Source organism: Neopelma chrysocephalum, unplaced genomic scaffold (assembly GCF_003984885.1).
Source record: "Neopelma chrysocephalum unplaced genomic scaffold, ASM398488v2 Primary Assembly neopelma1_25, whole genome shotgun sequence".
NCBI lineage: Eukaryota > Metazoa > Chordata > Aves > Passeriformes > Pipridae > Neopelma > Neopelma chrysocephalum.
Window position 1 is genome coordinate 47,893,204 of NW_020897694.1, and position 17,508 is coordinate 47,910,711.

Below are 17,508 nucleotides of genomic sequence, written 5' to 3' on the forward strand. Positions count from 1 at the left end.
TATGTGGTTAATTGATAGCACCCTTCTTTACAACATATATTATAATTTGATTTTCAGTGAAGTAATTTTCTTTCCTGAACTAAGGATTTTGTGCAGAGAAAGTCATTATATTCAGGACTTAGAATTGCATTCCATATAACAGATACCTCAGTGGTGACTGCTGAAGTTCAGGAGAACTTTGCTGAGTAGTAAATGTCAGTGAAAAATGTCAATACTGTCTGAACTGGATAACCTCTGAATGTGAGCATTATCACAAGCTTTTATGAGAAAAAATTAATCACTTGGAAGGGGAATACACCAACTTAGAAACCACCACACCAAATCAGATCCAAAGGCCATTTACTGCTGCATTTTGTATCTGATAGGCCCATTTCCAGTTGTTTCAGAGAAAGGTCAGAGAGACCACACGATCAGTTGCTTACAAAATATTCTTTCTTGGGGAAGATTTATTTCTACAACCCTTTTAATTAGAAAAAGCATAAGCACTCTTTTTTTCCTCCCTTCATTTTACTACACTTTCCCTAACAGTCTTGAATATTATTGATAACTTCTGGTCTTTCTTTTTTTTTTTTTTTCTTAAAAAGCAGCACAATAGGAACCTAGAGGTTCTGTAGGTTCTTCCCTTCTGTCTTCCTGTCATTGGCTGCATGCATAATCAAAGATCTCCTCAATGAATATATATAATATGGATTCTTCAAGTGAAAACTATAGACTGATGGTTGTCTTTCCCTTTCTCTTCCACCTTACCCACTGTAGTAAATAGGAATGACTCTCTGTGTGTATCTTACTCTTATTCTGCAAAGGGAAAGGACTCCCATGTTTCCGGAGTAGTATAATTTTCCAAATTACTTTTTAATAATTTGTAGACTGAGAGTTGGTAAGTGGCATCTGAAGGAGCTGGAATAATTCCCAGCCTAGGACATAGGAAGAAAAGATTGCAGCTTGGAGAGGAGTCATCCGTTCTGCCCATGCTCCTCATAGGAAGCTTGCCGGGGGCAGCTGAGGTAGCCTGCCATTCCCTTCATTGCCCTCTCCAAGAGCCAGCCCTTTGGGAGTGAGATAAAAAGAACAGCAGCTCTAAAGTCAATGCCACATATCTGTAGGGGTCTGTAAGCATCTCCAGGGGCTGGCTTTGTGTAACCAATGACTTTGTTGTACAAGCTGTAGAAATCCGCATGGCCTTTGGGACACCTGGAATTTTTTGCCCGTGGCCAGAACAGGAAGAGATGTTTAGACTTCTGCTTGTGCAGGGACACTGCCTGGATGTATAAGAAGGCGGCGGCAGCAGCAGCAGCACTGTGAGTGAAGTACAAAGTCACCACCATGTGTTGCAGAAGGTTGAGGTGCATCAGGCTGACTAAATAGGTTAATGATATTGACAACAGCAGCATGCAGAACAGCAAAGCAAGGATTAGGTATTCGATCTCACCGAATGAAGCAAAGAACTAGGAGAGTGTATGATTTATTATTGCCTTTAAAAATGTGAATAGTACATTGTTCAGATGGCTAACTTACGGATTTTGAGAGGCAAAGATCCCTTTCACAGGTGACCTTCCTGAAACTTCCCTTTTGGAGATCCGATCTTCAGAAGAGCCACATAGAAGGTATGAACTTTGAATATTTTTTGGGAAGCTGCAGCTGGGGAGAGGGTAGAGGGAGGAAAGTAAACCAAATAAATCCCCTTGAACCTCTCTGATCTCCTTCCTCCACTTTTCTTTTTAGTGATTAGCTTTGTGAATCTGTTTCTATAAGGATGCTTCTTTCCCCTGCCTCTTTTTTTTATAACTTTTATGGCTGTTCATCCTTTGTAGACTAAGAACTTTTGCCCTGAGATTATCTTTTCATTAGGATAGGAAAGAATTAGGGAATTAAAAGTATATAGTGAAAAAAAAGTTTAAAAAAAAAGGATTTGCAAGGATTAAAAGATTTTTAATAGTAGATTCATTTTTGGTAGAATCACAGATTATTAATTTTGAACTATTTTTCACGAGGAATAAATGAAATGAACAGCGGCAGTTTTGTGTCTAGTTTGGGTTTCAGGTGATAAAAAAGCATTATCTGTGACCTGTCTGTTTAGATCTTGCTCTTGCTCTCACCCACTTTTTTTCTGACAGATTCCACCTAAACGCCAAAATTATGCATGTTCTTACATGTATGCATCTCACTTACATGTATGCAAAAAACCACTGACCTGTAGATGTAAAGAAACTGCCAGCCAATACTCATAATCTAGCACTTTGCATAAGCAGTAAACTAATTTTAAAAATAATCATTTAATTTACTTGTTTAAAATCACTTTTGCAGTCTAATTAGACTCCAGAGAAGTCTCCAGGTTGCTAAAAGTATTAGTATGTGACTACATAATGAAGAATATTATGTCCATTGGAATGTAGAGATGTTACAGTGATTTCTGTCAGACTCAATTTTGACAAGTCTATTTTTAATCTTGCATTTTGACATATGGCCTTTAAAGAACATATATCCTTGCATACTAAATCCTCTGCTGTGTCCCTTTGAGAACTGAATTTTAATGCACGTCCTTGGAACAAGGAATTTATTCTTACACAGATAGATCGTTGTCAGTGTGTACAAATGAAGAAGATAAGACTTTTGATGTGCGCTTATTTTGTGCTTATCTTATGATTGCAGCTGAAGTGAGGGATATCTGTGATGCCCAAAAAGTTCATGAACTAGCTTTAAATGAAAGTCCTCAACATACTGAGGATGAAACAGAAGTACAAGCTGTTCAAGAGGAGAATGGGATGGTCACCCAGGAGAAGAAAACTGCAGACTCCAAAGATTGTTCTTTATAGGAGTTATTCTGTAGAAGGGAAACCTTAATATTACATACTTTTCGAACTTGGTGAAATTTTTACATGGCTGATATAGGAGACATTTTTATGCAGTGTATCTGAGTTTGCTCAGACTACAAGAGCAAGTCCAAAGCCTGGGCATCCAAAGCCCAGGTAGTAGAGTTGAGGTGCCTAAAACCCTGTGTGCAGCACACAGAGCCTCTTGGTCTGTTTGTGTGTGTGACAAGCCAGGGTAATTTCTGAACAATAAAACTGCTCCCATACCTGACTGAAAATTCACTTCTGTGAGCTCCATCTGTTTAAAATTGGGCATTTATCCCAAACTAGTTGCCTGTAGCCATACTGAGAGTGGGAGGAGCTATTTGCAACTGTCCCTCTGATTTCAGAAAGCATCTAGAGACGTACTTTGTGCTGTGGTACCTCATGCCCTGAGACAGCTTGAGGTGAGTCTCCTATTTGGATAGGTGTCACGGGTGGCTGGCTATGCTGGCTGGAGTGACGGAGCCTCTCAGCTGCAATCTCTCACCTTGGCCCATTTGCAATTCAGAGGAGAAGTCTCAGAGCTTCATCCCAGAGATCTGCCGGCAGCGAGTGCAGCCCATGCTGGCAGTGCCGGCTTCTGCCCAGAGGAGATGGTTATTGACAGGTTGATTCAGAGCCACAGACAGAAGCAGCACTGGTGATGTGCCCTCATCCCTTTGATACCATGGCTTGTGCTGAGAGAGGGCTTGCTAAGACGACTCTGCTTGCTTTACTGTTTTGTGTCAAATAATTGCTCGATTCAGTAGAGCAGCTATGCCAGAAGCAGAGGCTGTGGCAGTGTCTGTGCCCAGAGCGTGGGTACTCTCTCCCCAGCACCATCAGTCTCAAGTACCCCTGTGCAGGGCAGCATGGCTCTGGCATGTCCTGCCAGCTGCAGCAGGGGCAGTCAGGGCTCTCTGGGGGAACAGGAGCACCCGGTCAAGGCACAGGGGACATAAATCTAGTTGAAAAAATACAAGTATTCCAAATAAATTATTTGCAAAATACCTATAAAATTAATCTAGCAAGTCATATTAAGTCAGTCCTTTCTTCTTTTTTCCCTTTACCAATATCCATCTTCCCTCCTACCACCTTCTGGCTGCAGCTATATGGTGAATTATGTATTCACCAACCCCATGAACAGCTTCCCTCCTCCCCCTCACTGTTTTCCTGAAAAGCAGAGAGATGTCTTACTGTCCTTCCCTTTAGTCCTGCTTGTTACCGGCAGCATCTGAGGAGCAGGAGAGGACAGTGATAAACCAGTTAATTTTCACCTTTTTTTTTTGCTGCGGTGCAGAGTGTGCTGGTGCTGCAGAGGCGGTGGGCTGGGGCCCGCCAGGACGCAGTATGTGTGTGAATCATGTCCCCAAGCGAACTTTAATCTGGCTGGTATGGATACCAAAACATCGGCTTGGCTCTGCAAGTGTGGGCGTTTTTGGAGGGGGGAATATAACTGATGCTGAAGAGAGTGTCATCGTATTTTTACTGCTGATGTTGCCCATCGTATCTAGACCAGAGCTCACATCTCTGTGTCCAACTGCACTGCAATTATGTCTTCATTTTCTGTGTGGATAGAAGAATGCAACCGTTCTGCATTTTATGCTTGGTTTGTTTCTACTGGGTAATTTTCTTCTCCCCTTTTCAAACATTCCTTTCCCCCTTATAATTTACAATATTTTTGCATTTATCGAGGAGGAATTTCTGCTTAAGTGTAATTTAAGTTTTATCTTAAGGACCATGTTTATGAGCAGCATACATTTGCTTTGTAATTTTTCAGTGAGACTCATATTAGTGTTTCTTTGTCCTAAGGAAAATCTAAAACAAATAATATAGTTCTAGTGATATAAGAAAGGGAAAAAATAAATGCTATAGCAGCATAAATGCATTATTTGGTTAACCAGCATAAATATTTAGATGTATTAAATGACAATTAACAACATGATCTTGAAAGATTATACAGAGCTTTAAATAGAAAAGATTTTTAAAGTCATATTTTACTGATTTTACCACACTAAATATATTCTTCCTTTAAAAAAATAAAAAAAGGGGATGAACCTTTGAATTTGAAACATTCTGGATATATGGTATATATTCATGGCAGGACTTTTTAATAACTAATGCAATTTTACAGAAGCAAGTGGTTAATTGTCTGGCAGAAGTTCTGACTCAATTTCTTCTCCTATCAGTCTACTTCTTAAATATATTAAATAATGTGTGAGGACACAAATATAGCCAAACAGTCCGCTCTTTGGGACTGCTGCTGTCTGAATTACTGTGCTGCATGCACAGTACCTTAAGAAGAGTAGCCTCTTTGGCCGCCCATCCAAATCATTATAAAATCACATCTGCCATCACTTATACTATTCCAGTGGCACATGGATATGTCTTTGGCATCTGACCAATCAATTTTCTATTCCAGACACAGCAAGCAAAAATCATTCTGCATTAGTCTGTGCAGCTCAGTATCCATCAATTGTCTAACCTTGCAGATATAATAATAATTACAGTAATACTAATAATAAACTCCACAAATCTCAAGCCACTGACTGCAGAAACTTTTCTTGATGAGGAAATGAGTGAATCTTTGTTGGAACATTTATTTCTTAAAACAATTTCCATCAATCTCTAATTATTTAAAACATAATAGTAGCATTGCGTTCCATAACAAAGAACAGAGATGCTCATAGATTGGATCAGATAGTCTAGTTCCAAAAAAGCAGATAAGACTGGAAAGCAAAAGTAATAGTGTTCAGACATCTGAAAGAAAAATACCATTACTCTTTAAATGAATGTGTTTTTCTTAAGGAATGATAATAAAGGCAATAATATTGAACTGAGAACGGTATATAATATAGTACTTGAAAATACAATAATCTTCAGAATTCAAGAGCTTCATCTCATTTCTGAATGCATCTTCCTCTTCTTAACTTTTTTTCTTTATTGGCTGAGTTACTTAGAGCTAAGATATTCTGTGAAGGACTTCCGATACAAAATAGCCCTAAGTGAATGTTATGCATTATTAATAAAAACTCAGATAACTCTCTAAAACAAGATGATCCTAAAGCATTTAACATTTAATCAGCAAAATTTATCTCATGTTCTGCTTTTTGAAAAACATTAGGGAAAAGAAAAAAATTAATAGCTGTAGGAATGAAGGATGTATGTGAATGCCTGACCTTTCATTACTACGTACACAATGCCCCAACCTGAAAATGAAAATGCCAGTGCTCTAAGATTATGAATAGCAGCTGTAATGATTTCTAATGCTTCAGTGAAATGAAAATGAAACTCTGAACATAAAAGATTATGGTTAATTTGTCCTATAATAAAAATATCTTTAAGATTTTCTCATCTTTAGTGATTTTTCATCCTCTTTAATATGTAACTCCCATAAATCTCTTTTGCAATAGTACAGATACCGACATTGCTTCTCTGCAGTTTCTGAAATGTTCAACTATCTTTTCTTTAACTTCCTTATTTCCAATTTAAAATATAATTTTAGAGTACGTGATTTCCTTGTTTCTCGACAAGTTTACACTAGTGTTTATTTTAATTCATTGTTGTAATTATTTATTCAAAGTGTTTGGCATTAGATAATGCATTTTATTGAATGACTCTTTTTATTATCTCTTAAATGCCATACTACCTAGAATGACCAAACTTCACTATACAAAAATCTGCATAAGCATATACTGTAGACCTTCTCTGACCGAAGTATGCCCCCCTATGACAAAAATCAGAGTAATGCAGGAAACTGCTGGGAGAATAGAAGCACTAATGAAGCAGTATTTGCATTATATTAATATCAGTATATCAAGTGCCTAACTTTTGTCAAGACTAGGAAGGCCAACAAGAGCTCTGCTAGAGGCAGAGTTTCATTGTGGAAGACAGTAGTATTCCTGCTGCCAGAAGATGCTGTGGCCATCCCAGCAAGTGAATGGTTCCTTCAAATCCATAAGCAGTCACTTGCCAGTCTAGCTTTGGATCGATGGTTTGTGGTAGCAGAGCTGCACATTCCTTGCTCAATCACTGGTGCAGTTTTAACCTGGACACAGAGTCACATCTCTGTAAAAGCAGCCATTAGACATGCCATGAAGTTTTTGACTTCTGGGGTAACTTTATGCTGCTCTGTCACTTAAAGAGAAGTAACCAAACATCAATTAAATGAAAACTTTCACTTTTCATGGGGCATGAGAGGTCTGCTGCAGCCAGACTAGCGAAAAAAATTATAGAGTAAGGCAATGATTGTTACTTTCTAACACAGTGTCAGCAAAACCAGACATTAAAAATAAACCATTAGAAGACAGAATTTATTTTCTAAGTGAAAATTTACATTGTGTCTCTTTGAAAGAAAAAAAAAGGAAGCCAACAAGGCTTCATTATGTGAATATTAGAATTACACTTACTCCCTGAAACATCCTTTTCAATTGCTAGATCATATTGTTAATCTCTCTTTTGCACTAAGTGAATGGAATAACACTAATTTCCAGGGCTTGGAAAGTTGCCTCATCATTTCCTTCAGTCTTTAAGCTTTATTATTTTGTCTGTTTCCACACTTGAAATAAAAACTCAAGTGAATATGGGACTGCATCAAGATGTCTAAACAACTGCTGGAAATTCAGTAAAGCGTAAGAAAGCTTCTCGTAATCTAATTCAGATAATGTAGAGGAACATATGGGACATGTACAGAAAAGTACTTGAGGTGTTGTAGTCCTTTCTTTCTCCCTGGTAAGTGAACTGTGAATTCAGTTTGACCATCCAAATGTATTTACAAAAATTTAGAAATTGTTCTAGAAAATAGAAGAATGTTGTAATGACATTTAGCATTTTTCAAATTAAATTTTGTATGCCCATGAATACAACTGTAGTGAAATCATAATGGCTCCATTTTTGAAGGTTGAAGATAAAAAATGACGGAGTAATTGGAATAGGTTTTGTAACCATTGCTGGGTCTGTGGTGGCTGCATCAGAGAATTGGTTCATGCTGCTGTTTCAAAGCATAATCTGTCATGTCAGCATTGGGTTGGATTTTGAGGAGTGGTTAGGAATTAACATGTTGTGCAATTTGTTCTGCAGCCTTTGTGTTTCAGTACAGTCCAAGTTCCTGGATGTCCCATATAAGAATGTTAGCGCAAAGGATGAGTGATCCCAAAGTAATTGCATTGGTTTAACTTACCTGAGCAGGGTAGTGCTCAGTGTGAGCAGTGGGCAACTGTTGCGGGCCTGTCAGATTTTGTGTATGGACAGCTGCAGAATGGGAAAACAGAATTGCACTCATGTCCTGGTTTTGGCCAGGACAGAGTTAATTTTTTTGCAATAGCTGTGAGGGGGCAGAGCCTGGAGCTGTGTGGGTGTGTCTGTCTTGTTCTATATCACCTCACATCATTACTGGGGGTTGGAAGTGAGGGACTGGCTTTTCTGAAGAAGGTGGGTGTAGTTTGCAGTTGGGGGAAAGTGTGCCAAGGGGAGGGTCTGTCTGCCATTGTTTTTCATTGTCCTGGGCTTGATGAGCATATTGCATGTAAATCACCTCTCTTTGTACACTTTTGTGATTAGTATTGTTGCTGTTACTGCTCATTTTCTTATCTCATTGCTGTTTCCAGTAAATTGTTGTTATCTTAACCCATAATCTTTGCATTTTGTGTTTCTAGTTGGGGGCAAGGAGGGGGCAGGGGGGAAGTGAGTGCTGGTGGGGTTTCAGTGAGAGCACTACATTTGGGAACAACTTAGCTCACGTAGAAACTCTGTCTGAAAGAGCTTGCAGAAAATGCCCATGAAAATGCCATTTAAAAGTCATTGCAGTCTGATGGAAGGAGTGTAGTCTGACAAATAAGGAAGAGAAATTTTCAGGGGAGTACGACTGACCTTTCCATGGTGAGACCAACCTCTTCTGTAAATATTTTACTTTGATAGTATTGAATAATAGCTTCATAGCACCATTTCTAAAGATGTGTCATCAATAGACATCTTGAGGCTGGCTTATATTACATTTTGTTCATTACACTTTGAAAATTAACTTTTCCTCAGAGCTTTTGAGACTTTGGCAGTTAATGATAGGAAAACTAGCACTGAAACATTGGCCTGGATGAGTGACCTGAGAGACCAATATTATCCCATTTTATCTGTCTTTGATCCTTTAAAACTAATGTGCAGAAAGTCTAATTAGAAGAGGACAGCTGAACAATTAATTAATAGGGGAGTAAGCACTACATTTTTTCCTTGACTGTACATCATCTTCATGCAGCATGAAGTAATTAATGCTGTGATGGTGCAGCAGTGGCATGCTCACAGTTGACTTGATGAAAGTGTCAGTCCATCAGATATACACACATGCTCATCTGGCTCTTGTGGGTTTTTTTATGCTGGCCAAAATGAGCAAATACTGATTATGTTGGATCAGACAACTCCAGTATTAGTACCTTCTAATACATCCTCTATTCCATCTTGAAGTTTAACCCCAAGTGCTCTCAGGGACTGAAAGAGGCTGTCATAGATTTGTGTAAGTAGGAAAATGGTTGTCTAAGGACGATGCCTCAATCAATGTTGAGTTTTCTGCATATTGCTGATATTAAGAAGTGCACTCAAAAATTGATTGAAGGCCAGTGTGGTAAGGAGCAGGTAACATTGCTCATCAGTTAGATATCAGTGTAGTGCTGCTGTTGCTATTCAAGTAGTTTTACTCTTGTACACTCTTGTACAGCACGTACAGGTATTAACTGTTTGACCAACATTTTGGTAACTTAAAGGTAATGCAAACTATAAAGGTAGTACTATAAAGTTGAGAATATAAGCAACTGGACAACTCTAAGTATATGTTTGGAGGAGGGTTATGTTGATGAGGTAAATACAGGTCTTCATACAGCACTAAAATTCCAAGAACAACAACTTTATAGGGCTGACCTTGTCACAGTGCTAATAAAGGAGAAAACAGACTGAATTTGGTACATGTGAAAGCTTGACAGACAGACAGCCTTAGAGAACGGGTGGCTTTTTTATTCTCAAAGCTTTTATTTGCAGAGATATCTGCGATGGCATCTCCTGCATGAAAGCCCACCAGTGTGCCATGGTCCTGATCTGAAGGGACCACTTCTTTCAGAGGAAGCAAGCATAATTCAGCCTGCAGACACATTCTCTCCTCGACCCCTTGTGGAGACTACCAACAAAGGTTCCAATTAGTGTGAACTGCAGACTGTGACAATTTTAAAGACTGACTTTCACACTATGCCAGGCCTTTAAAATAAGGAAGAACATTTATACAAAACACAATTTGCTTTGACAGAAATTTTCACTATGCTATTATTGAAGTTATTTATGTTGAAATCAGAGCATCTTTTCACTCATCTGTGTTTCTGCTGCTGTTTGATTTTGCAGTGCTGTAATAATCCCATGCTTATCTTGTTTTATACTTTATGTGGCAGTGGTCGTTTCAAACATCCATTACTTTCATAGTTTTTAGGGCTCAGACATTGAAACAGGAATTTTGCAAAATTCCCAGGTTATTGCTTTTGCTGCTGCAAGCCCTCACATACTCTATAGCAAACTTAAATTTTAAGGACCTTGTAAAGCAGCAAGCTATGCAAATTAAGCTGTAGGGTTCAGGAGTTCACAAGCTGAATTTTCTTGGATGTCAAGAGTATTTCACTGCATTGACAACTAGGCTAAGGACAGGTAATACCATTAACATCAGTAGACGGAGCAGCCACAGCTTTTCAAATGTGATTGTGTTCTTTCTGCCTTCTGATACTAAGGATTACAGTGCACCCTCCCTATCTCCAAAAATAACACCCAAATGCCATGATCTTTGTGTTCTGTGCTCTGTCATCCCCAGAAAAAAAAACATCGTCCAAGTTGATGCTCCCTTTCATCTCTTAAGTTGTTCCTCATGTGTCTGAACCCAAAGCTTGGCACTCTGGCCTCATGTCCCCATCTTCTCTATCTATATGCCATGCGCTCTTTCCCCTTCTCCCCAAAGTGGGACCCCAGATCTCACTTCCGTGGTGACCTACCTTATTTCATGAGCCTCTTGCTACACTTCGTGCCAGCTGCACTCCTGCGGCTGCCTTCTGAGGGGGAGTTGGGGATGTAATGACATGCGTAGCGTACCCTGCCTTGCCTGCACAGCGTGATGTCAGGAACTCCCGTGTCTAGCTGTGTACAGGATCTTCAGAGAGTCTGCAGAGGTCAGTGCAGCAACTGGACAAGCAGAGACTGAAATCCCACTGACACTGTTCAAGGAGTTTGTTGTGCTGGGTATTGGCAACCCCTTGAGAAAGGATAATTTTCTGTGTTCCCCTAAAAATTGTCTGGAAAATATCCTCCTCCTAGGCTTGGAGAGGTCTGATGCTTCACTTGCTGCTGAAACAGTGATTATCCATGGGTAGATGTAACCAAGAGGCCAAAAGCAATTTGCCCACAGTAGCATGGCTTCCAGCATGATATAATCTGTTGTACTTGTTAGTTTGTGTGTGTGTGTGCTGTGTGATAACAGCTGAGAATGAGGAAACTCTGGGTTAAGATACATCTACTCTGTGCCACCAAGGTCCTACCAGATGTCTCCAGCCCTGGAAATAAATCTATGTGGATCTCTAGGGAAAACTGTTCTTTTCCACAGGAACTATTGGCCATGATAGAAACCTGGAGAAATGAAATTTGGAGCTTCCCTAGGTGAAGATAAATACTGTAGAACAGGTTTTATGTAAAAATGTATATACAGCTCAAATCAAAATGATCCTTAGTTGGAAATAGATGATATTAAGGTCCTTTCAACCCCAAAATTTCTATGATTCTGTGATTCATTCTATGAAGTAAATAGAAATGTGATACAATAGAGTGACTTTGCAAAATCTTTGTTCGTTATTCCTGCATTAATCTTCATAATATTGAAAGACATTCAAACATTGAATGATTTTTCTCTAACCTAGATTTTAGAATTTGAAGATAATTTCCACAGCTCTGAATAGGGCATTTGAGGTAACCTGTTACATTTTGTAGTTAGTTTTTGACCCACTGATTTCCATTTCCTTACTTCAAAAATGTAGTGTGAAACATACTGCAGATCATGGCATCAAACTCCACAATTGCAATATTCAGACCTTTCTCATTAATAGTGAGAACCAAAGTGAAACAGATGATCCTAAAATAGCAGAGAACAAAGCATTTCAAAATGATTTTCAGAATTTGATGTTCATTGTAAGTGAAACAGAGCTTAATTATAGTTAAGAGAAAGATCTTTCTGAATTGCATTCCCTGTATATCATATTATTATTTATTGCATGTCAATTCTTAATTCGTTCGTCTTCAGTGGGAGAGAAATTGAGTACTCCTCTTGTATGTAAAACTGCTAAAAGCTTTTAAATTAGCATAAAAAATAATTTTTCATTCTCCCTTCTTAAGAGCAATATATGCATACTTTCTCTTTATTCATATGCTATATTTGCTGTAGGATGCATAGACAGAACAGACCCACTTGCTCCATTTGTCTCAGACACTGGGATTGCCCCATGTACCTTGCCCTTCCTCTCTTCCAGCTCACAAGAAGCAGAAGAGAGACTGATTTCCAGCCTCAAGTTCACAGATAAAGTCAATGGCTGGCATTGTAGCTGAATGTTAACGCCTCATGTAGCTCCAGATGCATGATACTTAGTAATACAACTTTAACCTTTATAATACAACATAATTTGATTCTCAAACCATCTATATTCTCTCCTTGTTACAGCCTAGGTAGATGTAAGGAGTAGAGAGAACAGACAAATATAATCACCACGTGGGACACGGAGAAGGACAGAGAGATGAATCACAAATTCCCATCAGAGTTTTCAGATTTTAGCCTTCTTCTCACCACCTGATTGTAATGTCAGGAGTTGAAAAAAAGTGGTGATATTTTACTGTTAGTTGGTCAGATGACAGAGCACCCAAGAAGTCCTCAACTTGTTGTCCAAGCTTGGAGTTGCAGATTTTTTGTCTTGAGTGACTCTAAAAGAGTGAATAGATTTAAGATAGAAATAATTAGGCAGTTGTTAAGTGAATATGAAAGGTAATAACTATAATATATATTTTTTTAAAAAAAGATTCAGTTATATTTTAGAGGAGAAAAGACATTTCAGGAGGAAAGTAAGACTGCAATTGGGTTTTTTTAGCCTTTGCCACTAGGTTTCAGAAGTTGTTTAAAAGAAGTAGCTCACATTCAAGTATGGTGACATACCTAGTTTATGTAATCTATATTGTCTATATGTTCTGCTGTCATGTGGACGTGCCTATGTCCACGTACATTTAAGCTACAAAACTCACAGATCACATGGTCAGTGATTCCATTGCTTTTTCATTATTGTGACATTTACAGTACATGGTATAATTGACCGTCTCCAGTGCTGTGCAAGGTTTATAATATAGATTTATAGGATTTGTTAACCATACTGGAAATAGAAAAGATGTGCTGTCCTTGGGAGTTTTGTCATCATTAGTTGAGAAAGTTTTTAAACAAGTGGGAAAGTCATGACCCAGTACTGCAAATCAAAAAACTGCTAATTAAATATTTATTTCTTCTGTAACTGTGCTGTGTTTTGCCTGTAGCATGACTTTTATAGCAAATGTTTACTCTCTTGATGAGGGGTCTGTAGGTAGTGGTTGACACCAACTTTATGTATGTGTTACATTCTTGCATCCCGATACTCCAAAGGGCCTTATAGCCTCAAATGTTGAATGAATGGTCCAGGGTCTAGCATCCTTCCAATGCAAGTGATTATCCTACAGGAAAGTCTTGTCCATGAATATATTCTTTTGACCTTTCATTAAAAAAAAAGCATTTGTTAATCAAGAATGAATCTTGCCTACAGTGGGCACCTGGACAGGTTTAATCTAAGAATAATGAAGAGCTGTAAAACATTTTCAGGAGAAGGTGATTTTCATTTTTAAGGCAACTTTCTAAGGTAGCTGAACTACAGGAGGCAGAGGTGGTGATAATCTTATGCTGCATGAGAAGCATAAATTAGTGGGTTGAAAGTAATTGAAAAGGTCAATTGGGCATGGTGTAGTTATCCCAGGGCTGCAGTTCATCCCATAACTAACTGTGGGCCTTTTGTCTACTTGTATGCCGAGGTTAAAATAGCAGTCACAGTTGGATAGATGTGGATAGCATAGATGCAGTCGTGAGGTTCTTGAAATAAATTACATTTCCTGTCATGCATTTTTAGATTCCCAAAAATGTGGTAGGTAGAATAGCAAAAAAGTAGACAGTAGACTGTTGTTATCCAAAACAGAAAGGGCGTTGCTTTTTTTTTTTAAGCTATACGTTATAAACTCTTAGAGATAAACAATGGAGAATAATAAAGAATAATTGTGGATATTTCCAAAACTTTAGCTTGCGGACCTTAAAATTGAACTATAAATTTTCAGAATTATGAACACTGTATATGAAACCTGTTTCATGATTGAATAAATAATGTCTAGAATTTAACTTTGGAACATGTTTTATTGAAATGAAAAATAATTGTGGGAAATTCCTGAAAGTAGTTATAATTATATCTCAAGGGGACAAAATTATGCTGTTTTGTGGCAGAACGTATAATTTTCACCACATATAACTCCTCATTAAATTTTTTTAATATTCTAAATTACTTTTATTTCAGTTGTTCCAGAGCCAGACAGGCAGCCAAACCCATCAATCTCACCTTTTGAAAAGTCTGTCTATAATCTTTTAGTGTAATGGTAGAAATATCTAATAAGATAAGTAAAACTTGAAGCTTAACAAATTTTTTCTTTAGGCAGGGGATATTTGGTGAGACCTTGTCCCTTGCATGACTGATGGCTTTGACAAAAGTCGAATTTGCTGTCCCTGTTGGTATTCAGTGATATGTTGGCTTCATCAAGTATAGCCTGGCTTTCCAGACCAGGTTCTGACTGGGCCTTCTGTCTTCCCTCTATTTTCTTTGCTTTTTGGCTTTTTAATTTGCATATCAGAGATGTGAGTATGCATATAAGGTGACACTGTATAATACCAATACAGTGTGATTTTTTAGTTAGTTCTGCTGAACAGGTCAGACATGCCAAATCAGTTTCATGTCAGTTAGCCAGGCAATAAGTCACATAACCGATTTGTGTTTGAAAGTAGTAGAACCAAGAGAAATTCAATTCCATCTCAACAAAATGGCACCTGACTTTTTCTTAGTTAATATTGCCCTCAGGAGCCATCTGACCAACAAGGTAATTCAAAAGATACTGGCTCGTATTGGCTTTTCTTCTATCTTCTTCCACTTTACCTTTTCCCCACTTATCCACCACCCCCAAGTACCCACCAATAGTCAAAATATACATGTGCCATTTGTCTAGATCTCAAGATTCCTAATAATTTCTTTTCTTTATCCTATAAATCAGTTGGGCTGTTTTAGAGCTGCTCATGTGTTTTCCATTTACTAATTTCATCCTAAGGAGGAGCTTTTTAAATTGAAAGAAAAACCTTTCCTTAGCAATCTTGTAAAAATGTAAAAATTCTAATGGGGGTATTCAGCAAACATTAGTCTTTTTCCACCCATTTAAAAAGGTGAGCTAGAGGAGAAATGGGGACTAAATTTTGTCCACATTTTTGTTTTGAAAAAAACACTGCTGTCTTCAAATAGATTTGGCTTTAGGCGTACAAGAGCTAGATGGTATAAAAAGTGACTTGAATTTGTAAATTAGGTGAAAGAAATTTGTAGTCTGTAGATACTAAACTAATATGATTATATCAAAGGTTATTTCATTCTTGCTAGAGACAACCATTATTGCAGCATGAAGGTCTCTGATGAAGCAAGAAGTTTGTAGCATAGACTGTAAAGTTAAGTCAATTTGATTTTCTAGATTGGAAGAAACCTATTTCTTAATATCCATTGTTATCTTGGTCTATTATTAATCTCTGTAATTCTCTGCTATGTCATTGTAATAAACATTTTGCCATATTACTGCAGTTTTTTCCATTAAAAAGAAAAGCTGATTATCTGTAGTGAATAAAAGTATGAATCTTTACTTGATTTTACTTTTTTTCTTTTTATAGAAGCTGCAAAGAATCAATCCTCCTTACTGTTGTTCAACCTTACCCTGTAAGTATGGTCAGTGTTTTCTGAATAAGTTTCCTAGCAACATATCACCTTCTTTTTCTGCCTATATTCTGTCCATGTCTCTGCCTTATCTGTGCAATAAAAAGAAATAAGTGGAATAAGGGCTGTATCTCTTAAAGGTGATGTTTAAGACAGTGTTACTGTGTCCTGCACTCAAAGGCTGTATTAGTAAGTTAAATAACAGTAGTGTCTTTAAACTCATACCAGGGAGATCAATAGAGCAGGATGCTGAGTTTTGCTTCAGTTTCTGATTTGTTGCGGCTTCTGGGGTTTTCTTGGTTCTGCCTTGGTCCCACAGTTATGCTGCTGTAACAAACCAACTGTACCCTGTGTAAGGGAGGGCTCTGTCTGCATCTCCAGTGCAGAACTTGTGGAGGTGAGGGGAGAGAAGAGACAGACAGGCGATTGTGTGAGATTGGCTTGAAGGGACTGGGACAAACTGCAGCCCACTTTGGAGCTGGTTTATGTGACATGCCTCTGTGGTTTGTGGGAGTGGATTCGTGGCCTGTCAGCTCAAACCCATCTCCCATGAGAAAAGGAGAGAAGCCAAGCCAGGCCAGGAAGCACATATATCTCTTGCCATACATCCATGCACAGCCATGCATATGTTGTGGGCTGCTGAGAGGCTTCAGTCATGCATCAGGAGATTCAGATTCAGCAGGTCCATACAGCTACCTGTTGACTAGCCTGATAAACAGTAGTTTTTATTAGCAAGGAATAATTGCAGCCTTTTCACCCAAGAATAGGAGGTGGATTTGGCACAAAGATGTGAAAACAAGTTTATCTGATGAAGCTGCCAAAATGTACATCTTGCTAATGCAACTTGGCCAGTGCTGTGTGCCTTTGTACTAGTCATTAGCCATTCTGGTTAGTTTTGAAGTGGCCATGTAGTGCTGGTCCTGCACCCTTTCTAGAAGCCAGTCTGCACTGCAACTAATTAATGGGGAAAAAGCATGCATTCCACAGCAAAACCAGGCAGGGGCTGCCACCCTGCTGTAAGGTCACTGTCAGGAAGGTGAGCTGGGATCTGGTCAACATCAGCCACCTTAAATGAAAATGCAGGCATGGTCTGATTAACTGCCTTTAAAGTTTGCTGGTTTACAGTCAGTGGTTTCGATCACAGTGAACATATATATTATATGGGGGAAAAGAGATCCTCACCCACTTTTCTTTTTTATGCGTGTTTCAACCATTGACAGACTTCATTCTTTTCTTCAAATGTCAGGTGAAGAAATGGCATATGCTTTAGTGCAGCTATGTGTAGTCCTTAAAAGTGGACAGTAAAGTGTGGTGTTACATGTCTGTGAGGTGCTGTGACCTGTTATCACTACACTGCTGGTCTGAGAGCAAGCCTATATGTACTGAATGTAAGGGAAGCTAAAACCCAAATAAACTGTGCACTTTATGTTCAATGGAAGACCTTATAGCACAGATACAGTCCTACTCCGGCCTTTAACCTGGAGAAGAAGGAAAGTCATGACTGGTATCTTCACCATGGGCAAGTCCTGCCTAACCAACCTACTGGCTTTCTGTGATGGAGTGATTACATCAGTGAATAAGAGAAGGGCTACACATGTCATCTGTCT

General features: G+C 38.5%; 1 protein-coding gene across 6 annotated transcripts in view; it reads left to right on the plus strand.

Annotated features, from left to right (window-relative positions):
• Positions 1–17,508, plus strand: part of FRMPD4 (FERM and PDZ domain containing 4) — a 300,974-nt gene that overhangs the window by 254,326 nt on the left and 29,140 nt on the right. For all 6 annotated transcript variants that reach the window (XM_027675171.1, XM_027675176.1, XM_027675173.1 and 3 more), the window contains one exon: positions 15,859–15,904. In XM_027675171.1, the coding sequence (XP_027530972.1) occupies positions 15,859–15,904 (46 nt within the window). The remainder of the gene's footprint in view (positions 1–15,858; positions 15,905–17,508) is intronic.